At 39.1% G+C, this 23,129-nt stretch overlaps 2 protein-coding genes, 1 long non-coding RNA gene and 1 pseudogene across 5 annotated transcripts; 1 reads left to right on the top strand and 3 right to left on the bottom strand.

The window, feature by feature from the left end:
• Positions 1-183: 183 nt before the first annotated feature.
• On the bottom strand, positions 184-8,173 carry LOC111330770 (protein Cryzl2). Of its 2 annotated transcripts, none has more exons than XM_022935709.2 (13): positions 7,940-8,173; positions 6,790-6,886; positions 6,077-6,135; positions 4,699-4,764; positions 4,490-4,599; positions 3,708-3,789; positions 3,265-3,360; positions 2,938-3,020; positions 2,524-2,581; positions 2,353-2,392; positions 2,077-2,090; positions 1,840-1,959; positions 184-1,362 (listed from the first exon to the last, which is right to left on the bottom strand). In XM_022935709.2, exons 1-13 carry the CDS (start codon positions 8,135-8,137, stop codon positions 1,294-1,296), a joined length of 1,092 nt encoding a protein of 363 aa, XP_022791444.2. In that variant the 5' UTR covers positions 8,138-8,173; the 3' UTR covers positions 184-1,293. The 2 variants fall into 2 exon arrangements, with proteins under 2 accessions (XP_022791444.2, XP_088618325.1); XM_088762199.1 differs by having other exon boundaries at positions 6,790-7,359; positions 7,940-8,078.
• A 760-nt stretch (positions 8,174-8,933) lies between these two features.
• Positions 8,934-13,238, bottom strand: LOC111330760 (creatine kinase, flagellar-like). Its single transcript, XM_022935692.2, has 3 exons — positions 12,711-13,238; positions 11,882-11,969; positions 8,934-11,588 (listed from the first exon to the last, which is right to left on the bottom strand). Exons 1-3 carry the CDS (start codon positions 12,751-12,753, stop codon positions 9,332-9,334), a joined length of 2,388 nt encoding a protein of 795 aa, XP_022791427.2. The 5' UTR covers positions 12,754-13,238; the 3' UTR covers positions 8,934-9,331.
• Positions 13,239-16,203: 2,965 nt separating this feature from the next.
• On the top strand, positions 16,204-20,087 carry LOC148729769 (uncharacterized). Its single transcript, XR_016002115.1, has 5 exons — positions 16,204-16,464; positions 17,827-17,859; positions 18,195-18,245; positions 18,822-18,941; positions 19,924-20,087. It is a non-coding gene; the product is annotated as an uncharacterized LOC148729769 (long non-coding RNA).
• On the bottom strand, positions 20,081-22,950 carry LOC148729768 (DELTA-stichotoxin-She4b pseudogene; annotated as a pseudogene). Its single transcript, XR_016002114.1, has 2 exons — positions 22,871-22,950; positions 20,081-21,699 (listed from the first exon to the last, which is right to left on the bottom strand). The product of XR_016002114.1 is annotated as a DELTA-stichotoxin-She4b pseudogene (transcript).
• Positions 22,951-23,129: the final 179 nt, after the last annotated feature.

Here is a 23,129-nt window from a genome sequence, read left to right as displayed (position 1 = left end):
GTGTGCAATACTTAATTTATAAGAGGAAAATGCATGAAGTTTATTACAAAAGGAATAATCGAAATGGGAAGAGAGGGAACAATTATGTTTAAGGGTCGGGAAAAAAAAACATTTTGGGCTGGAAATGATCATGGGAAAAAATTTGGGTACAATTCTCCAGATGCTTAATCAAAGCTCCAACCATTAACTCTAAATACCTTATTTATTTGCCATGTTAAATACTAACAAAAATGATTAAGTGTATTTTGCAGTTTAAGTTTCTCTGATATTGGTCATGACTGCAGAGCCAAATGTTTGAAAAACTAAACACAGAAAAACAGTTTGCATCGATTAAACAAATTGTTTTTGGTTCAAATTATGTTTTCAAAGGATTGATTTACATGTCATCTTGATTATTTCAAATATTACTACAGTCAAACCTCGATTATTCGGACCTTGATTATCCGGACTTTTTGATTATCCGGACTTTTCGATTATCCGGAGTTTTTCTCTGTCCCGTTTTTTTCATGATTATTAATGAGCTTTGATCTTCCAAACTTTATGAGGTAAAAAAATTCAGAGATTATGCCTAAATTCAGGAAAAGTGCATTTAAAACAGCGCATTACCTCCTCCGCTTTCAAAAGATTGAGCACTCGGAGAGTCATTGAAGCAGACTTTTAGAATTTAAAGTGTGTCGTCTTTATTTCTTTTGTTTACATTATTGTCTCATTAATATGATGAATATGATCCTACTGCGAGGATCCTGCATCATACGTGTCTCATTAATGTTCATATTTTTGATTATCCGGACTCTTGATTATCCGGACTGATTACCTAAGTCCCAACAGGTTCAGATAATCAAGGTTTGACTGTATACATGTACCTATGTATTTTATCTCTGTGTAGAAACACAAGGTATCTCAAGTTAACTTTTCAAGAAACTTACAAAGATTAATTTTTTTTTTTAAGTAAGAAATCAAGAAGTCAACAGATTTGGGAAGAGTTTGTTCGCTAGTGAATCTTTGGATGTTTGCTGATAACTTAAAAGTGTTTAAAGTTACTTCAGCTCTAGAGCAAACAAGTCATCTCAATAGTCCTTTTTACAGTTGAGCTCGGTGGCCAAGCCTTTGAACTGGAGTGAGGCTAAGGGAGATCTTGCTGCTTTTCAAATGCAAATTACTTTGTTATCATGCTAACTAGATACAGGTCTCTAACACAACAGGGTCACACTTAGCCTCACTCCTCTTCAAAGTCTTGGCCACCAAGCCCACAACTGTAGAAGGGACTATTCTAATTCTTCTTACTTGAACTATTTATCTTGTTTTTATTAACACTTTTCCTGTTGATTTCCTTTGCATCACAAACTTAAAAGCTTCATTTGCCTGAAACAAAGAATAAAACAGCATTTGAGTAATCCTGGTAGCAAGAGAATGCACTGTTTAGTAGTCAAGATGTGAGATTCCCTCATTGCTGCTTTGTTACTATGACCTGTAGAATTAATGTTTAAGCAAGCTGCTTTAACCCCTGGAGAGACCAGCATCTTGCTTCTCCTAACAGTAATACTGTTGAATCATTCATTAAGATCATGAAGGGCTAACACTCAAAACGTCAGCTTTTATAATCGTAACGGTGGCCAATTTACCATTTCAACTTTGTTGATATATTCAAATCATAAGAATAAAGGACAGGACTGCCAACCTAAGAAGCTTGGATTGTTAAACAAATTCTCCTTGTCAGTAACAAATCAAATTTATAGACAAGAGTATGGAGAATATCAATACTGATGTTATGTTTAAAAGGGTTGAAGAATTTGTAATAGAAAATAGAAATAGCTTAATATTCTATTTTATGTTATTTACCTGGTCTAGTTCAAACTCTCCAGAGACATGTGGTCCTTTGAGCTTACCCTGTTCTAGAAACTCCAGTGATTTATTGACAGAATTTCTCAGTAATGCAGGGTTGTGTTTCATGTGTGCTCCCTGGAAATCGAAAGGCATAATACTGTTGCAATGTGGTGCTAGTAATGATTTATAACCCCAAAAAAAGGAAAAATCAAGCTGTAAAAAAACAGACACCAACTGGTGCATTGTACTTACCCAAAACAATCCAGCTGTGAGAAAAAAAGACAGATTGTAAGTAACAGCTTTTAGTCTTGACATCTTTTGACTCTAAGAGCTGTCATCTTTAGCAGAATAAAGATAAGAGTGAAACTCAACCTTTTCAAGCTCAATCATATTGCATATAATGTGTTATGAAGAGGGAGGTCTGTCAGGACAGGTTACAAGAATGCAATTAGCCACTTAGATTTGAGGATTTAACACTCCAACCTGCTGAGATGTTTGAAAAAAAATAAACAGTTGTTCTAAAATTACCTGCCGAACAGTTTTTCACCAAGAGAATATTTGCTGGGATCTGAAATATAACAACAGAGGAACTAATTTGCAACTAGTCATAGAACAAACATTTTCATACAATGCAACATCTACTTGATTGAGCAATGTTATAAAAGAAATTAAATTTAATATTTTTAAGAAGGTCCACACCTGAGGAATTTCTCCTGAAGCGAACCCAACAGGAAGAATAACACCTCCCCATGCAATGCTTGAAAGGAAAAATAATGTTGGAAGTTATTCACTCTGGCATGTTAGCTTCCATCATTTGAAACTCAATTAAGACATTTTGGGCTTTGATGGACAGGTATAATTATTTTCCAGCAGTGAAGGTGGTAATCTCGCCATAAAGCAGTTAGCACAAGTCCAACTCTCCCTCACCATGGCACAACACCCATTATTTCCACCAACATCTAAGTGTATGTCATGCATGAGATGTCCAAAACATTATTTCTGCTAATGATAACCCAAAATCCCAAGATTCAAGCTACAAAATGTTCATACTTCTGTAGTACTAATCTTACATATAAAGAAATTTATTATTAAAAAATAATTTTTAATATTTACCATTTCAGACACTCTGTAAATACTTTTCCTCCAACAGCTTCCATGATCACATTTGCTCCTTTGCCACCAGTTAGTTCTTTAACCTGCCACATAATACAACTAATCAGAGATGAAGAGAGTGTCAAGAAATTCTTCTTGCTGTCTGCCACACATTTCTTATAAGGTTTCAGTTCTGAGAATTTGGTGTTGGATCAACTAATAATCCCCTCATGCATATTAATTTTTTCTCTCTTCTCATCACTTGTCTGGTTAATATTGTATTGATATTGTATAGAGAAATTCTGTTCTGGTCTCTGAGGGAGTTAAAGAGTTAACAAGAAAGATTACCTTTTCTTTTAGACTGTCTTTGTTGTAATCAATTGTGGATGAGGCTCCCATTGTTGTAACAACATCAAGCTTGTCTTTACTTGCAGCCCCAATGACCTTAAAAGCAGAGCCAGACTCCCGTGAGGATCAGATGATACACAATCTTCAGAAAAATTATAATCCCTCATAACTGGACAAGCTGATCACAATTCTAAGAGCATGAAACAAATAGGATGCCTCTCCAGGTTAACTCTTAGAGGATCCAATGAGAAAAAGATGGCTATATACAAGCCAAGATGTTGAAAGGCAGCTTTCGCACTGCCCTCTTAATTTAACACGTTGAAATCTTTACAGAGAAGAAAGAGACCAATGGAGATATTTCAACCTGAGTCAGGGGGGGGGGGGGGTTTATCAGGCTCATATGTAGAGGCCCCTCCAAGTGAGATTCTCGCTCAAGGACAAACCTTTGCTCCCAGTGCATTTGCTGCTAAGTCAACTGTTGCCAATCCCAATGCTCCTGCAGCAGCTGTTACCAACACTGTTTGACTACAAATAAAACAAAGCAGGCTTTGATTTGACCATTTGAGTCTCAACATTAATTGCCTAATCTGCCATCAGACGCATGGAAATTAATTACATTGAAGAGTAAAGCATCTGTAGAACAGTTATCAAAGGAGAGCAAGTGCATCAATGCAATAGTCAAAACTCCCCCAAAGAAAAAGAACACCTGATCACATGCTCCTTTCTGTCTCTGGTGTATATTTGTCATAATCACTCATTGCTGAGAATGTGGTGTCAAAGCAGAGAATTGAAATATCCCCTTGTTGATGCATCACCATGATAAATTGCTGTGCCTATTTTTTTTTTTCTAAAATTTTAACTTGTCTTCTGAACATGACCTACTGATCATTATATCAGTTGGACAGAACAATATCAAGTCTAATTATAAACCCCTTTTTAAAATATAATAAAAATTATGTAACTCTTAGAAGTGATTCATGAGTAACTCCAACTAAAAACAAAAATATTTCTATAAGGCAAACAGACAGTGAGAGTAGACATACTTATCAGCTTGAAGGTGTTACATTCATTTGATCAAACACAATTCCTTTGTAAGAGATTAAAAGGAAATGTATGGTAACCAGAAGGAAGGCGTACAAATCAAACTTTAATCCATGTTTGGGGATGGTCATAAAATAATTAAATTCATCAAAACAAGTCTTCACATTGCAGATATGTTATTTACCCAGGTTGTGTGTTTGACTTGGTAGTGAGTCCAACATATGCTGTACCATATGATACTGCAAGTGCTGCTGCAGCATTATACCCAACACTTGAAGGAATTTTCCACAAACCCTGGAATCAGCATAAAGGCATGGAATCAGATTTAAGCACCATTAGAAACACATAGTTGTTCAAATGTATTCATTGGGAAGACCTATAAATTAAACTCACACTCTGTTCGGCAATGCACTCCTCGGCAAAACCACCAATTGGTATCAGACCAAACACTCGGTCACCCTGAAGATCAAAATTATTTAAGTCAGCTGATAACTGATTCATATTTTTTCCAATTGAGTGATAGAACCTCCTAACTGTGAAGTCAGAGTATTCCCAAATGACTGTCACCTCCTCTGCTTACTAGCAAAGCAAGGGTGGAGAGGATCAGAGCACTGCTAGTTTCTCCCTGAATGAGAATCTACATAACAATAAGTGCGTCAGTCTGCTCTTGAGCCAGGACTGACCCACAAGGCACTGATGCATGTTTATTCAAGTTTTTGTTGCACGAAGCACCTTGAGAGTTTTCCCTCTCTTGATGGAAGGGGTATGACTCCATCCAAGTTATAGCAAAGCATCAGGCTTTCCAGACAGTTTGTGGCTTACCATTTACACTCCTAGGACTAGCAGAGGGGAACCATGACAGTATCTTGTCTATGACAGTAAAGTGTCTTGCCCAAGAATAGAGACATGGCTTAACCCTTTAACTCCCCTGAGTGACCAAGACATAACTTCTCCTTACATTAACAATAAAAGATCAACCAGACAAGTGATGAGAATTAAGAAAAAATTATATCAATTAAGGGATTACTAGTTGATCCAATACCAAATTCTCTGAACCAATAATAAGAATTGGATACCAGACTGTAAGGAGAATTACTAATGAGATCTTGAGAGTGAATGGTTGACAGTTAGTTAGCACACTTCAAACCAGAGCATAGGTCCCACCTGTAGACCTTAGTAAGATATGATGGCTTGATGGAAAGGGTACTAGACTCCGGCAGGGCTCGACACTAACTTTTCAGCTTACTAGCCAAGTGGCTAGTGACAACTTAGATGCTATGACGATTTCAATTTGTTTAAACTAGCCAAACTGGCTAGTTGGAATCAAAAACCACCTTCCAAAATTGAATTTCAACCAGTCTGTGGCTAGTTGGGTACCATTAGTGTTGAGCCCTACCCCAGGTTACCTGTTTAAGTCTTAATTGGCCTGGTTGTTCTGTTGTGTTCTGGAGCAAGATGCTTTACTCTCCAGTGTATTCCTCACAATGCAAATGGTTACCAGAAAACTTTTAAGGTGAACTAACCAATTGCATGGTGGAGAGGGAAGGTAACCTGTGACTGGGGGAGGGTAGCCTGTGATGTACCTGCATGGGGGGAGGGGGGTTAACAGCAATTGCATGGGGAGGAGGGAGGGCAACCTGTGATGCACCTGCATTGGGAGGAGGGGGAATAAATAGCAATATTTTAATTGTTTCAAGGAATTGAAACTTGGAAGAGCCCTGTGATGATGGGTAATTTGGGGTAAGTCCAGACTTCATGAATACATAGTCACCTTTGATAACTGTTCTACTCCTTCTCCGGTTTCAATCACTTCTCCAGCTATCTCAGCACCTGAAAAAACAAGATACACATCAATCACAATCAAGAAACTAGCAAGGGATTTTTCATTTCTACAGCTCTGGTCTGATGAGTGCTATACCCTTCTGATCCCTTGGACTATAACAAGCAATTTTACAATCATTAGTGCCAGTATTGTTATGGGATAAGTACCAATATTGTGACAGTCATAGGGAGGGTACTAATATTGGAATGGGGTGGAAACCAGTATTACAATAATGGCTGAAGAAAGAAACAAAATTAAGAATTTCAATATCACTAAAAAGCCCAGTTAGCGAAGAAGAAAGTTCTCAAATGACAAATTATAAGCAAGTATCCTACATAATTTTGTTCAGGAAATTTGTTAAGTACACAACACTTTGAATGAGATACTTAAGGGAAGAGAATATAAGAAAAGAAAACAAAGATTTGTCATGATACATGTAGATTAAGCAATAAACTGCACTTTCTATCCTTCTATGAAAAGTTAAAGTTTATAAATCACAAGCCAGAAGATTTTGATTTAGAAACTTTCCGAGTTTCTCAACCAATAGAAAGTGTGGTCTTTTGTTTTTAGAAACTGCACTATGGGTCTAACGAGGGTTTTTTAACCAATCAGGGTTCTTGAAGTATCTCAGTTATTTTATAGTTTACAATTAAGGTACATGCCTGGAATAAATGGTAGATTTGGTTTATCTTGATATTTTCCCAGACACATAAGTATGTCAGCAAAGTTGATACCACAATTATGGACTGCAACTCTCACCTCAAATGAAATATATAGTAGATTACTTTTTAAAGGAATTGACGATATCTTTATGAACACCACTATCATTCCACTACTTACCGGTATAAATTGTTTTCTTTTATTGCGGAGAGGGGGACGGGAGAATGGTTATCCCTTTAACTACAGATATCTATAAATATTTAACCCCTAAGAGTGATTGGTATCTAGTTTCTTCCTACACTATCACCCCATCAAGGTCTGGAGAATAAAGGAAATGATCACCAAGTAAAAAATACCAGGGCTTGACACTAAGAGTAGCCAACTAGCCACAGACTAGAAGAAATTCAGCTTTGGTGGGTGGTTTTCAATTTCCACTAGCCAGTTTGGATAGTATAAACAAACTGAAATTGTTGTAACATCTAAGTTGTCACAAGCCACTTGCCTAGTAAGTTGAAAAGTTAGTGTCAAGCCTTGAATACATTGATTGTTAAACAAATTCTCCTTGTCAGCACCTGAAGAAATGCATAGAAAACAGTATGGAGAATATGCATACTGATGTTAGGCTGTAAATGATTAGAAGATTCTCCTTTCTTGCCACCCTTCATTTCTCAAGCAAAGAAATGATCCTTGTAGGTGAGCTGCAATGTATGCAATATTGCAGAAAAACATGCCTTCATACTCTCCTCACACTCAAATTATGCTTGCCTCAACTTGCAGGAAAAAGGCAAAAGCATGGCTGCTGCTCTGCAAGCTAACTCCAGGAAAAAGCTGATTATCCTTCCATCTCTCCCTCAGCAAAAAGAGGTTTCTTTCAAAAATGGCTCAGTAGGTAAAAGTCACTAACACATGTACACCCTTAAGAAAAAAGTTTTTGGCCCCACCCCTCTCCCTTCCTACCCTGAGACGGGGAGGGTGAGTAGAGATCTAGAACAGAAATGGTGCGCATATGATGAATGAGAATGCTTTTTCTAAGCCTGATGTCACGTTTAATGAAGTGGCTTTGGTTTTTCTGGGTATCATGCAGAGGAATTCGAAAACAAAACACAACATCTACATTCTGCGACTCTAGAATAAGGCGAAACATGAAGTTACCTGAGAGGATTTGAGTTTCTCCGCTGCAGGGACTTGCTCCACGACAAGAGGTTTTCCAAGTTCCTTGCACAAAGCAGCACGGTACATCCTTGGTTTACCAAAATTAGGTTTAACAGAAATAATCTCGGCATTTCTTGACGATATGCTGCGCGCCACTGGTCTTAATAGTCTCTCTGGAACAGTACGAAATGCCGCCATCTTGGATCGGAAGGTCTTGGCACCAGTCTCTCACCGAAAAGATGGCGCATACAGTGCAGTCGTTTTATCTTGTAGACCAGTCATTATTCATCGCCTGGACTCCCAAGAGGGGGTGGGCGGATTTTGGCTGTGTAACGATAAAATTTACCTGACCCCTCCCCATAATACTCTGTAATTTTCTTATGACCCCTCCTCATTTGCAATCAATTTTCTATGCCCCACCCATACATACTTTGTTGTTGAAGACTGATCCGCTCTCCGTTCGCCCTGAAAACCTTGTTATCTCCCACAAAAATCTTCCCTGGCTCCCCCAGGCGGTAAATAATGAGTGCTTTCTAGAGGATTCATACTTTCTCCATTTCCGTTTGTGTGGAGGAAGAGCACTCCCGGCAAATTCTGAAACTCTATACTCACGCGATGCATTACACTGTATTTTGAGGTCTAGTCTAAAAAAGGTCAACCATTTTTAAAAAAACATGCAAGAAAAATGTGATCTAGGCAGAGCATTTATCAAGACCTAAGAGGAAGGCAAGGGAAGGCGTCAAAAAAACTCACTTAAAAATGAGTTTTTTTGACGCCTCCCCTTGAATTCCTCTTAGATCTCGATAAATACTATAGGCGCCCTTTCTGCGTTCTGCACACGAAACTTTGTTCCGTCCTCCGTCCTTTCTGTATACCGAGTGCTTTGGATCAGGTTAGGAAACCTTATATATTCTCGTGTTGGATATGATCAACCTCGTTCCCATCGCCTTATGGGAATGAGTCTGAGATATAATTGTGCAGACATAAACACTAATGAATATAAAAAGCCAAGTTTTAATGTCTTGGTTTCTAGCAACTCTTATTATATTCTTGTTCCTTGTGTTTTTCTTACCCTGAAGAATACATCGTATTTTGAACGTTGAATGAATTATATATACACTGTATTGTGATATTGATATATATAGTATGAATTGATCAACGGTATTGTTAACAGTGCATATTGTCTCTTATCTAGACATCTTCTTATTTAAGGATAGCAACGTCTTGATTGTCAGCTCAAATATATCACAGTAAATCTTACGGTATTTGCACGGTTTAAAAGTAAATATTGACGTCCAGACTGTTATTCTGTAAAAAAAACACACATAACCTTTAAAAAGAAATATTCAAGGCCTTTCAAAGTCCTCAGGAAAATTAAAATGGAAGTCTCTTTTATTTGGGTAGCAAATCCTCAATAGATTTCCCTTCCATGAGTCGCTTTTCCATCTGAACGAGAAGCTTGACGCCATCGACAACTTTCTGAACAAGTTCCACCTCAGAGAATCCCAGACGGTCCAAGTTTGACACGTCAAATGTGCCGTCAGTAGATGCAGTGTCCACGCCTCCTGTACCACGCTTCTGAAGTCGCAGCTTCTTCAAGACATCTTCAAAGTTTGCGTCTTTCGATAACGATGGAAGCTTGACATGCACGCCAGCGCGCAGGCCCGTGCCGAGGTTAGAAGGACATGTGAGCACAAACCCGAGATGTTTATTCCACATAAATTCTTTGCCTTCATTTTTCATGGCATTCTCGATCTCTTTAAGACTTTTACAAAATCGAGTGAAAACCTCTCGCATGTTCCCGCCCTTTTGCATAGATATGACGCGGGTGTGATCTTCCTCGTTTACCCACACCAACACTGTCTTCTCATCATTGTGCCAGATCCCGCGGGCATCGGGCCAATCACGGCCCATCTTAGCAGACAGCAGCAAAGGTGAAACTGGCTTATCAAATAGGAAATGATCTTCTATCAACTGATCCTGCTCCTCTGGGGTCATTTTGTTCAGGGGGTAGTACTTTCCTTGTAAATCTCCTTTCAGCGAGTCCAACGCCTTCACCACAATCTTCTCAACTTCCCGTCGTTCTGCACGGGTGCAGTAAGGTGGCAATGTCAGACCCCGGATGCTACGCCCAGTCCTCACTCTGCAGGAGAGTACAAATTTATCGTCCAGATCCTCTCCTCCAATAAGATTCTTAGGATTCAGATCTGTCTTATGAAGTGCGTCCTTGCTGTATCCGTTATGGCGCCCCTCTATCACTGGGTCAAAAAGGTCGGCGAATACATCGTAAGTTTCTTCGTCACCTGCCACACAGCCCACGGTCATGATGTACGGGTGGCCAGGATTATCCACACCTGTTTGTATGGCTTGGTCTAGGGTGTAACCTGATAGTGTTTTGAGACCGCAGAGCCTGTCGTAAATTTCTTTTGTCAGACACCTGGACATCCAGTTGTTGTGCGTTGAGAGATCAGGGAAGTTATCTATCTCCTTCGTTTCATTTCCTCTATTCCCAGCTTGGTCAGCAATGTCTCTGGCGTGTTTACCCGACATGAGCTCTTGGTAGAGGCTGGCGATAGGATTTCCAGCCTCAAGGCATTTTTCCATTTCAATTAACAGACGGACTCCATCCACAACACACTGCACCTGCTCTACTTCCGAAGATCCCAGTCGGTCCGCGTTGGAAATGTCGTACGTTCCTCCGACCGCTGCCGTGTCCACCCCACCGACGCCACGCTTCTGGAGGCGAAGTTTCTCCAGGATGCTGGCAAATTCTTGCTTTTGACTAAGAAGCGGGATTTTCAAGTGTACCCCTCCTCTCAGTCCTGTCCCAAGATTAGATGGACACGTTAAAACGTAACCCAAATGCTCGTTCCACATAAAACCGTACCCCTTGGCTTTAATAGCATCTTCAACTTTGTTCAGTCCATTGCAGAAGCGCTCGAAAACACTCCTCATATTTCCGCCTTTCTCCATCGAAATGACTCGAGTGTGGTCTTCTTCGTTGACCCAGATAAGAAAGTTCTTTTTCTCATTATGCCAGATCCCGCGGGCGTCCGGCCAGTCTCGTGCCATTCGGGATGCGAGCAGAAGAGGAGACACAGGCTTGTCAAACAAGAAGTGGTCTGCTATGAGCTGCTCTTGTTCTGCATCTGTCATCTTTGCCAATGGGTAATACTTCCCTTTCAATTCGCCATCAAGCGAATCCAAAGCCTCGGTGACGAGGGATTCAACTTTGCGCCGCTCAGCTCTTGTACAATGGGGCGGCAGGCCCAGATTCTTAATGCTGCGCCCAGTCCTTACGCGAGACGATAGAACGTACTTCTCATCAAGTTGTCCACCAATCAGATTGGCGGAATTCAAGTCGGTTTTGTGGCGATCTGTTTTCTTGTAGCCTCCGTGTCGCTTCTCAATAACTGGGTCAAAAAGATCCGCGAAGACTTCATACGACTCTTCATCTCCGGCGACGCAACCGACCGTCATAATAAAGGGATGGCCGGGGTTATCAACACCTGTCTGAATCGCTGCGTCCAAAGTGAATCCACCCGGGGTCTTCTTGTCACACAGTCGCCCATAGATCTCAGGTGTAAGACATTTTGCCATCCAGTTGTTATGTTGCGACAAGTTAGGGAAATTGGGAGGAGCGGGGGCACTAAGAAGTCATAAAAAAGAACAGTCAAAGGTGAGGACATTCCTAAGCGACAAGTCCGTGCGAGGTGATGCCTGGACAGCTCGAAGCCACAATTCATTTCGGATGACAAAAAGGATTCTGGTGACAATCTTTATTGCTGTGATTGAATTTGGTACAACGAGCAAGTCGCAGTCAAACTGCTTTCTATTCGCATACACAAGTTATTACAGCCAGGAAATGAATTGCAGCAACTTGTTTTAAAGCCAAAACAGAGAGGGTTTCAGGAAGGTACCTCGCGAACCATGTATACTTACCTTTTGTTATCGGTCGCCTTAGCAGGCGACGTAGTTGCCGTTTGCTTTTTCGTAAGTTTAGAAACTGGCCCTGCATCAGGAGAGGAATCTAAACAAGGTAAATGCAAAGTCAGAGAAGCGGTGAAATCAGTATAGCACAAATCAACTGAGCAATTGCCCTCCATGTTTCTGAAAATGAAATTTATCGTACAACATGTTCCGGTTCCGTTTTTTTCAAGGGTGGATAGCACTATCCACTGGACAAATCCAAATCTGGTGGATAGCGCGGTACTTTTCTTTTAATTTTATTTATTTACAAGTTTTGCCGTCAGGCAGGGACACCGCAACAGCTTGCGCCAATCACTGCGGGCTCAGTAACCACCCATCCCATCCAGGGGAGGACATCCATCACACAGTAATCTCGTGCGTGGGAAATGAACGTCTCCTACCCCTAACCCTGCAGGAGACGGGATCTCCACTTATTCGTCCCTATCCGAGAAGGATAGAATATCTGACCATTTCTTGATGTTATAGAGAGGTAGCAAATTCTTCTCAATTAATATTAAGACCATGAGTATTGATCCGGCCGGGGCTCGAACCCTCGACTTCCCGCACAACAGTCCGGCGCTCTACCAATTGAGCTAACTAGGAGGCGGTCGAAAGAAATAATCTAAATCTGGTGGATAGCGCGGTACTTTTATTTTAACACATATCCGCTGGAGAGCGATTTATCCAGTGTATAGCATTATTCGCCTTGTGAAAAACCCCCTCATTTAGTTGTGTCCTTGCGCAAGGCACGTTAGTAAAATTCGCCTCTTGTGAATAAGTGATGGACTCTGAAAGCGCTCACCTTTCAAATTCGGAGAACGGAGTTTGGAGCCTCCGCAACCCATCTCGATCAATCCCTCAACAGCCTGCTATGTTTCCTAAAGGTACAACTGCCAGGGTTTTTCTAAAGCTTATTGAATACGATCAGCGCGTGCTTCTTTGATTGTTACTAAGTAATTGACTGTGTCACAATTAATAAGTGCTAATTATAATTAGCGCATTGTTTTGATGATGTCATCGAGAAGAATCTACTTTAAAATTTATGAAAGATTTAGCAATTCTAATCAATGAATGCAGGTTTCTAAAGCTTATAATTGAATTTAGCTATCTCCGTTAACTTTAGAGTTACCTTCACGAGTTACCTTCAAGAGTTACCTTCACGAATGATCGGGGTAAATATTCTTCTCAAAAAATCAGCACCTTGTTGAAGGTCATCAGAAACGAGAAAATTATCATCAAAGAGAAATTACCCAGATCCTTGACAAATTATCGCAAGTTTTGAAAGGAATGTATGGAGACAGGTGAATAGAATATCTGTGTTAACAACAGGGCGATAATTACTGGTAACGTGTAATTTCTTTTTTTTAAAGGCTGATAGTTCCTAAAGAAACTGTTTGGGGCTGCGTGGGTGGGGGTAACGAAATAATTTGAATATATCAACAAAGTTGAAATTTTAAATTGGCCACCGTTACGATTATAAAAGCTGACTTTTCGAGCCCTTCGTCGGAGCGAATAGAGGAATGGTGGGTTGTGTGTGCATTTAAAGGCAGAAGATGGAGCTACGTTATTGGTGGGAACATGGCAACGAGAAAAACATGAATAAATTAGTGGAATGAAAAGCATTCGTTGCTACCTGTGGGGTTTAGACTGCCGGTTTGAAAGATGACCTTTTGTTCAAGAGTTTTTTACGGCTTTCTGTGCTACTTAAGTGTAAGGAAAGACCGCAGATTGCCATATGTTGCTTAAAATGATTAGGTAAATTAAAATGTCTAGCGACTGGTTTCGATGTGTCCTTGTCATTCCTCTCTACGTCGCGAAGGTGTTCTCGGAATCGGTCCTTTTTTTTTTTAGTCATTCATGAACTCTTCACTTTACTCTGCTGTTGACTTCTGCCTAGATTCTTGAAATGTCAGGCACCATCACCAAAACAGTCCTTCTCAGGACTACCGTCACCTGTACGATCAGACTGTACACGATGATTCCCCCCAGGTTCGTACCATTTCCTGTATTAAGTGTTTCGTCGTAACTCTCAACTTAAAGTTAAAACATTGACTAAAAAAAAAACAATGATAAAAAAATATAAAAAACTGGATGGGTCATGTCATGCTCACTAGTTACTAGTTTGAGCACTCTGGCATGGCCTATGTGGAATTATTTGGGGTGGCTATATGGTTCAATCTCCATCCTAGAATCAGAAAACTAATACCCACTTACGCTAAACTACAACTTTATAAAGCCGCCATTTTACCTCACTTGACCTACTGCAGTATCATCTGGCATTTCTGCAGAGCCTCAGACAAACTTAAAGCTAAAAGACTACAGGAGAGGGCCTTGAGAGCAGTTTTCAACGATAAATCACTCTCTTATGACGGCCTGCTGAAGCTGGCTGAAATTCCATCACTGGTGAACAGAAGGCTCCAGGACATAGCAATCCAGTATGTTCAAGGCAAAAAAGAACTTACTTCCTTGTCAAATACAGGAACTATTTATGTCAGAAGTAAACTGCGATAGAAGATATTCTCTAAGAAATGCAGATTTTAGAATCCCTCGCTTTAATACAGTAAAATATGGTAAACACTCTATAAGATACTATGGCCCTCTCCTCTGGTCGAAACTTACAAAAGAGTTACGCAGTGAAGACAGCCTGCACGGATTTAAGAGCAAAATCAGGAGAACGGACATGAATGTCCTGATTGATGATGGATGCAAAAAATGTGCGCTCTGTAATAGTTGATTTTTAACTCTAGGACATTGATAAATAATTTTAACTGTTAATAGGTTAGGTAAATAATTCTGTAAATTGGTTCCAGATTTCTTATTTTTAAAGCTTTTACCCTGTTTCCCCAATTAGTGTTATGCGCTAGGTTTTCACGACACATAAATAAAGTTCACTACTACTACTACTACTACTACTACTACTACTACTACTACTACTACTACTACTACTACTACTACTACTACTACTACTACCACTACTACTACACAGCATCGATGAGGCCCAGAAGGCCGAAACAGTACTGTCTGCAGTTGTTATATAGCATATACAATTAGCCGCGGTTTCAAATAGCAAGTTGTTGTTTCCCTTCGGAGTTAGTGAGTTCTGACCCCATGGCGCGTGACATGTTCTCCTCCAAACGGAAAACGTTTTCGAGTTTTGAGATACAACAACTTGAAGAACGCATTGCGCAAAATCACAACTGACAAAGCCCTCCTAACGTTGAAGCGCCCAGTAATCATTACGAACACATTTTGGCGCCAAACGCGAGACTTTTACGCTCCTTCGAGTATAAAGTATCATGCTTTTAATGATTTACTAAAAAATAATTACTGAAGTTAATTGTTAGTTCAATGTCTTTAAATTTTCCTTTTCTCAAAACCTTTATCACCAGGTTAGATAAGATATATCTGATTTGTTGTGATTCAAATGAGACTCGAACCCTAATTATGCATCTATACAGTTCTACAATCACCCGGGCGATCAGACTACACCTTCACATGTTACCCCCGGGTTCAAGCCATTTACTGCATTATACAGTTCTATTACGCTCTTTTGTGCTTCCGAATTTTTAGTCTACTCAAGCAAACACCGCGAAGTAACGATACTTCGTTGCCTTCCTATCCACTGGATGGCAATTTATTCGTCGGATGACATTATCCGCTCTTTGAGGCCAGATTTGTAAACAACAAACTTGAAAAATTCTAGGTTATGGTCTTCAAAACGCTGAAAATTTAACTGCGCGCAACAAATCCAAACTAGTTAGGTCGTCAAGAGTGCCAAACGAGGCACAACTATCGAAATGTTTCCAAGACTTTATTCATACCCCTATTAACTGTGTTCAAAACTTTCACTGTTGAATATTGTTTAACTAATCCTATCTAAGTCAATCAAAACAACCTAAATCTTGACGTTAATTGGTTGAATGATTGTGAAAATCGGACGGTTTTTGACATCTCCTGTCAAGAGAGCAATTTTTTTTGCGGCTTAATTAAAATTTAAGTTCGCAATCTAATCAGTGAAATGAGGTTAGATAAACAAACTATTCACTCTGCAATGAATGAATTCAAAAGCATCGCAAACTTGTATAATGATTTTGTCCTGTAACGGTTCCCAACGAAAATTTGTTTGACATCATGGTATTTGATATATCTGAAACTTGGCCCTTTCTACGAATGTTCTTGTTGACCTGAATGGGGAAAATTGACACTTTCAAAATTTCTCTGCACATATATGCCGCAAAGAACTAAAAGTTGAACTCGAAGGCGGGGAAATTAAGATGAATAATTTTAAATTAGTTTCGGTTCCTTGCGGCCAAACAATGGTTACATCGTTGACTCTATTGTGAGTGTATGCTATATAACAAACGCAACTTGAGTTGTAGTCTCTAGATTAACTTTCAACTCGTACGAGAGATATCTTCCAAGTGCTTGGTTTTTTCAGTTGAGATTCCCAATCAACGTTGTCAAGTTCGCAGACCGCACCAAAATGAAGAACATCACAATTGCTCTGTTGGTACTCTGCATTTCAGTTTGCTCAAATGCACGATCTCCAGGAAAATGTAAGTAGAATCAACTGTATTTGATAAATCAAAAACAGGGAATTTTCTGCAGGCGAGTGACGCTTGGCGCGCGCGCAATCCAAGATTGTTAAAATTAACGAAAGAACAGATTTGAAAGACCATGTACTTGGACTGAAAATAAGAACGTTTTCAAAGCTATACGATGATTTTCAGGGCGAAAAATAGGAAGGGACAGCAGCAAGTTACCCTTATAATTTTGCTCAAATCAAGAGTGCACGCCTTTTCCTTTCATCTTCTATTAGTTGGTTAAAAACGTAACTTTTGCCTGTATGCTCAGCTAGTGAAAGTTGGCGCGCGCGCAATCCGAGATTGTTTAAGGTCAAGAAAAAACTGATTTGAAAAGCAACATATTTTAATCTTAAGAATAAGAAAGTTTTCTAAATTTACGACGTTTTGAAGGTGGCATAGTAAGATGGAACAGAAAGTTACCATGAAAGTTTCGCCCAAACATAGTTAGTCGATAACTATGGCCCAAATCAAGAGTGCGCGCGTTTTTCTTGTGCGCGCTCTTTTGTGTGTACAACGATAACGACACCTGAGCAAGAATTACCACCGGTCTTTTGTGAGCTCACGAATCTTTTAATATTCTAATCTCAGGAAGACCTAGTTTTTATTATCATCTCCGCTTTTTTTTACTTTACGATGTTGCATACAATTAATAAGAATAATCAGTTAACAGTCGTAAAAGCTTCAAGAAAAAGAAAGAAGTTTTAATTGCTGTCTGAACTGAAAGTGGATCTTGAGGGAGTGATGGCTTTTACGGCTAAAGAGTAAAATTTTGGCCCTTTTACGACTAATAGTTATTTCTATCCGTTACGGTTTGACGGAATTTTTTTTAAGTTAATTTTTTTTTACCTTTAATAATATATTCTTTTTGCCATATTACGGCTAACGATTAATTAACTCCTATAAGACACTTCTCTAAACTTTACAAATAGAGCGTGCAAGTTCTTTCTGAAACGCACGCTAAATCGTTTACTTCAAACCGATCCAAGTTTAAGGTCGGTAATCTTTGTTCATTTAAAAATTTATGAGTAAATTTGAGTTTGCACTCGGTAATTAATTTTGACACGGATTTCTGTGGATTACATTGTTTACCTGCGACATTTGTTATTTTGTTTTAAAAAATGTTTATTTGCATTGAAGAGTATTCATGGCGCTAAAATAAAATGAGTAACAAAGGAACCAACAGAATTCAATACCATGAGCTTTCAGTATTTAAAGTTATGTCTTAATTTATTGTACTCTATTCTTTTCAAATTTTTCGCTGTTTCATTTTCAATTTAGTTAGGTTAATTCATTGAAAATTAACATAAAATTGTTGTTTTATCATGGTAACAGTCCGACAAGGAGTGGATGCTTCAAAGACCAGGGGTAAGAGTGAAATTTCTCCCGATATTTCCTTGCAAATCAGTTAAGAGATGAGGTTAGGAGTTAAAGATAACAATGATATCTACCTTTCAGGCTGATAAGTTGTCTGTTTAGTTCATCTCTTCGTTGATTTAATTAGTGATATAATAATTTTCATGTCAAGTACTCGCGGGAGTTACAGCGCGCTTACTGTGAACATGGTTCCGAATGCCAACTAACCAATCAGATTACGGGAAACAAGCAGGCAATTAATTAATTTCTTTCTCATCTTTGATTGTCTTGGTCTAAAGCAATGATAAGCATGACTGAATTTTTTTGTTTTCACATGTTCCTTTTAGATCTTTTAGCTGAAGTGAGAGAGATGCTAGAAGCCCTTCCAAAGAGAGACGGTAACGAACAGCTTTTATTGTGAAAACAATGGTAATGTTACAGCCAACTCGAAAACTGTCATTTAGTTTCCGAAAACTTCTGACGTCTGGCGGAGGCACACTGAATAGGCTGAACCTACTAAATACGTAGATGCATACGCTTGAGACAAATATAAATATATTTTGCCAATAGGAGTTATTAAGTCTCAGTTGTTGGCACTGCTACAAACGTTTAATGACCAGTGGCGGATCCACACCTTGAGCTAACGGGGGGGGTGGGAAGGGAGGGGGGGAGTTTTTTGTGTGTGTGTACACCTGCCGGCTTTTCTTGTTTCTGCGTTAATTTTTTTACCCAAAATAGGAAGGAAGTGGGGGGGGAGGGGGCCGGTGGGCCCCTCCCCCCTCCCCTAGATCCGCCATTAATGACGGTGAAAAACAGCTGTAAAACCTTATGTTTCCATCTGTAGTGGATAGCCTTTCAGTCTCTTCCAAGAATGTGAAATTTAAAACTTTATTAATTGCAATCAGTGAGAGAGCTTGCTTTCCTTCGTCTAATAGTCCTCATTTTTTTTTAAAACAATTTTGTCCATTTTATAGCTAGTATCTGCCCAGACTGCGGTGGTTTTGGACCTGGTTGTCCTTGTGAAGACCGTTTTTTTTGTCTAAACAAAGGTTGTTCATCTACTGGAGAATGTTCTGCTAACAACTGCGCTTGAGGTTTGTGCACAAACCTTTAACTCTCATTGGTGACCATGACACAATTTCTCCTAACAATATCAACGCAATATCAAGCAGACAAGTGATGAGAGTAAAGAAAACTTGCTAAATAGGGATTACTAGTTGATCCAATATCTAATTCTCCTAACTTACCTAATAAGAATTGTATGGCGGACAGTAAGGAGAATTACTAACTAGATCTTGGGAGTGAAACTGGTGAAGAGTTTGGCATTTTGTCGTTCCCCACGTAACATATGATTACTCCATGGGAGGGAGGGTAAGGGAGGTTTTCAACACATTCATTCATTTACACGAGTTCTTGCTCAAACCGCGGTTTACGCAATCTGTTGGCCTCAGTCTTTCTCTATATAAGAGGGTTGATTTGATCAAATAAACGTCCTTCCACTGTTAGCTTTCGGCCCTCTCGACGGTGTTCACAGAATTAAATGTTTAGGTAAAAGGTTCAGCTAAACTGAGGATTGTTTAATTAGGACGCGGTTTTTTTAAAAAACGGCTAAGCTTTGTCTAAATAATCCGATCAAAATTTTTTGGATCTACAGATGATATCGCTTCTATTCAGAATAGGATAAAATTATGTTCGTTTAATGACGAATAAGTTTAAAATGGAGTCAAAAAATTTGATCTGACGATCTCTGATGATCTCTAGTTACTCGGACTTAAGTACCGTAAGCACTATAGTTGGTAGATTAGATGTAACTATAAGTGTCAGCATTGTCTTTGCTTTTCTTCCTTATCATAAAACCGATGATAAATACCTCATTTCTATTTTTCTCACACTCAACAAGGTTTACTCGATCGTTAACTACTTTGAGTTCTCATTCTCAAGCTCTTTCTTTCTTTCTTTCTTTCTCTTTGTTGTTTATACCTTTCTTTCGTTCAGTCGTATTGACTGCTGTGGGTTTGTTTCGAAACTTTCAATCAAAATACACTCTTATTTTTGTTGTTAATCATTTTTTTTCAGGTGAAGCCTGCCACTGATCATCATGCGAAGTTTTCTTTCCCTTTAGTAGAAGAAGTGTAGTTGGTTCCAAGTCGGAATTCACTTTCTTTCTTAACTTTTATTTAAGCTGGAAAACCTAGACCTTACACAGCCTATGTATTAAAGGTTGACTTATCTAAAAATCATTTTATGGTGTGCATTTATGTGTGCTCTTTAAGTTCACGATCGTTCAAATTTTTTAAAAGAGGAAAGGTTCCTGTATAAAACATTTCGATTTGCAAGAAGTTATTGGAATCAACAGCCTAAGGAACCTCCCCACCCTAAACACCCTTAACTCTTAATCTCTCCCCCCGTCTCCCCCAAAGAAAATTTTCAACATCTGAACATAACTCTTCTATGTGAAGGTGTAGTCTGATCGTCCGGGTGAGTGTAGTCCTGAGAAGGACTGTTGTCGGTGGTAGTGACTGACGTTTCGACAACCTGTGCGGAAGTCATCATCAGAGTCAAGTGAATGATTGTTGTCAGTAGAATGTTCTTATTCCAGTTCGTGTGAAATGATCGGTTGGTTTTGCCGTGATGTTATTTACTGCATAACTCTTTTAATGCAAAGTTGATGAAGTCGATTAAGTCGGTAGTTTGACGACAGAAGTCGACATTATATACAATCTATGAAACCTGTAAGACGCATAAAAACCTTTAACACTATATATAATGGGTTGTCAAGCCCAAGAGCTAATGGCGAGCATCTCTCAATAAATAAATTAATAAATATTTCATATCAAAATGATATGCAAACGCTTATTAACTGCTCATATCAAAACGTCTTTGACTTAAACTTTAAACTTTCTAAATGCTGTACAAACATTCTATTGCTGCTTATATGATTGTCTGTAACAATTTTATATATTGATGCTTTTTATATATGTTAATGATATTTTGAGAATATATCCTTAATACTCTTACATATACCCTATTTAATCTTATATTGTACTCATGTTATTCATTTATAGTGTCCACAATTAGCTTTCAGCTAAATACCATGACACTTCAATAAAGTTTATGTATGTATGTAGGTAATTCATACTATAACACTGTCAAACGAACAAATGCATCATTTCGTGATACAACCACCACACAGCTTTGTAACAAACGAATGTTCATTCCATCTGAAGCACTTCTGATCCTCGCCATAGATCCCAAATAAAAACAAGTGTCTCGTAAATAAAAGGAATAATTATAAGACTTTACAAATGTGAGTTCGTAGAGATTCACTTCCAGATCTTTACCTGTAGCTTACATTGGCCTCCGCTTGTCATAATCCCCTTTACACTATAACCTTCACTTATTGGTTTCTCGTGCCAGCCGTCGTCCCCTTTGAAAGGGTTATGATTGTAGTACATGTAGGACCACATATCATAGTCAGCTTCTTTCTTACCGGGGTATACCTTAGCATCCCACCAGTTTTCAAACAAATTGCGGTCGAATGGTACACTGAACATTACTGCCACGGTCTTGTTGTCATCTCGTATAAAGAAGGTAGTCACGCCTACACTTCCTCTTGGTAGGCCAGTTGGTTTCGTGGTCGCATACAGAATTGTCTCCTGGCTCTCCACGAATTCGGGTAAAACATTTGGACCACATTAGAAGCACGTATTCATAGCACTCCACCTGTGAGATGTTTTATTAGCGACGCCAATGGCAATTCCCCGATACGTGGGTGATATTGATTTGAAAACTTCTTCCAGAACTTGTGGGTCTAACTGATCAGCTGGTATCACTGGATCCGCCATGTTCAGGCTATGTAGGTGCAGAGCGTAAACATGCACAAAGTTAAAGTGATAAAACTTATTTGTGTGAACAGAAAAACGATACGCTTAAGGCGTTAAGACGTGGAGATTAAATGCCGAACCGTATAGAATGAAACTATAAGCCACCTGATAATTTAGTTGCGGATAGCTACGGGATCCGTTAAAGTTTCCTGAAATCCCAGTGTGACTAAAACACGCCACTTATTTAAAGAAACTAAAGATTTTCCATCTAAAGTGTTCATAAACTGAAGGTTTCAAGAAGCAATCCATTGACAACAGCCGCAAAGAAGGGGCTGAGTATTCAAAAAAGTTCGGCCATTTAAAACTGTTAGATAGTGACAATGCTGTGGCTGAGATACTGTCCTCTTGAGTTTATCTTTCATGTATTGTTTAGAAATCAAGAATCTTGGGTTTTCCCGTTTCTTCCCGAGAAGACTTTGCCGGCTCAGTCATCTAAAATGTACCGTCATTCAGTACATTTCGAAGAGGCAACTCGCAGCACCGTTTGTTAATAAGGATGTGCCAGGCTATCCTGTAGCTCTGAACATTGATTCGGGTAATTAGTATGCAGCTGAAACAGGATTTGATGCTATTATTTCGTGACACCGAGACGATTTCCGGAAAGCGTAACACATGTCGCAAACACGGATTTCGGTTTCTAAGCCCAGCGGAATCGTTTCATAATGCTTAATTTAATAATTCAGAATAAAGCACAGTTTTAAGAACCCTTCAACCTCCCTTTCCATTCCTACCACCAACAGATAAAACTTGCTGAGAATAAAAGGCTTACCGAAGTTCACAACACAACATTTTACTGGATCAAAGTGCATGCGAGAAAAGCACGCGAACTCAATGTTGTCAGTACCCAGGCTACAGAATTTATCTCTTGCTGAACTGTATAGGTAACATCGAGGGAATTTTCAAGAAGTAAAGTCGTTATACCGGCATCACGCTTGATGAACCGACTATGCCGGCGTAATTCATTTGATCCTAACCGCGCTTTCTTAGCAACAGCTTTCTTTCCTTATTGTTTCCAATTTTTTGTGTGCGCCGTTTAGAATGATTTGTCGACTTGATGAAAGTTGCTAAATGACGATTGTGAATCTTTCTTATTGATTACATATCAGCTTCAACAATCATATTCCTACGTAAATACCTACCTTGAAAGATGGGGAACAACATTCTACAACTCAAGGCTCAGCCGGGGGGCGCTTTCCACGAGCACTGCGGCTTTGTTTACTCATATTATGGTCATGCGTGGTAATCACGTGTGTAATCTTTATTTAAACACCATCAATTCATCAGGCCATAAAAATACATATCACACATGCTAAGATATTTAAAATTCAAACTATATACTATAACACTAAAGCTGATTTCCGTGAATGCCGTGCGTTAGACTTAAAGAATGTCATTGAT

The sequence above is a fragment of the Stylophora pistillata genome, chromosome 5 (assembly GCF_964205215.1).
Source record: "Stylophora pistillata chromosome 5, jaStyPist1.2, whole genome shotgun sequence".
Taxonomy (NCBI): Eukaryota; Metazoa; Cnidaria; class Anthozoa; order Scleractinia; family Pocilloporidae; genus Stylophora; species Stylophora pistillata.
The sequence above is the reverse complement of the archived record's forward strand: the minus strand, read 5'-3'. Positions and strand labels throughout refer to the sequence as shown.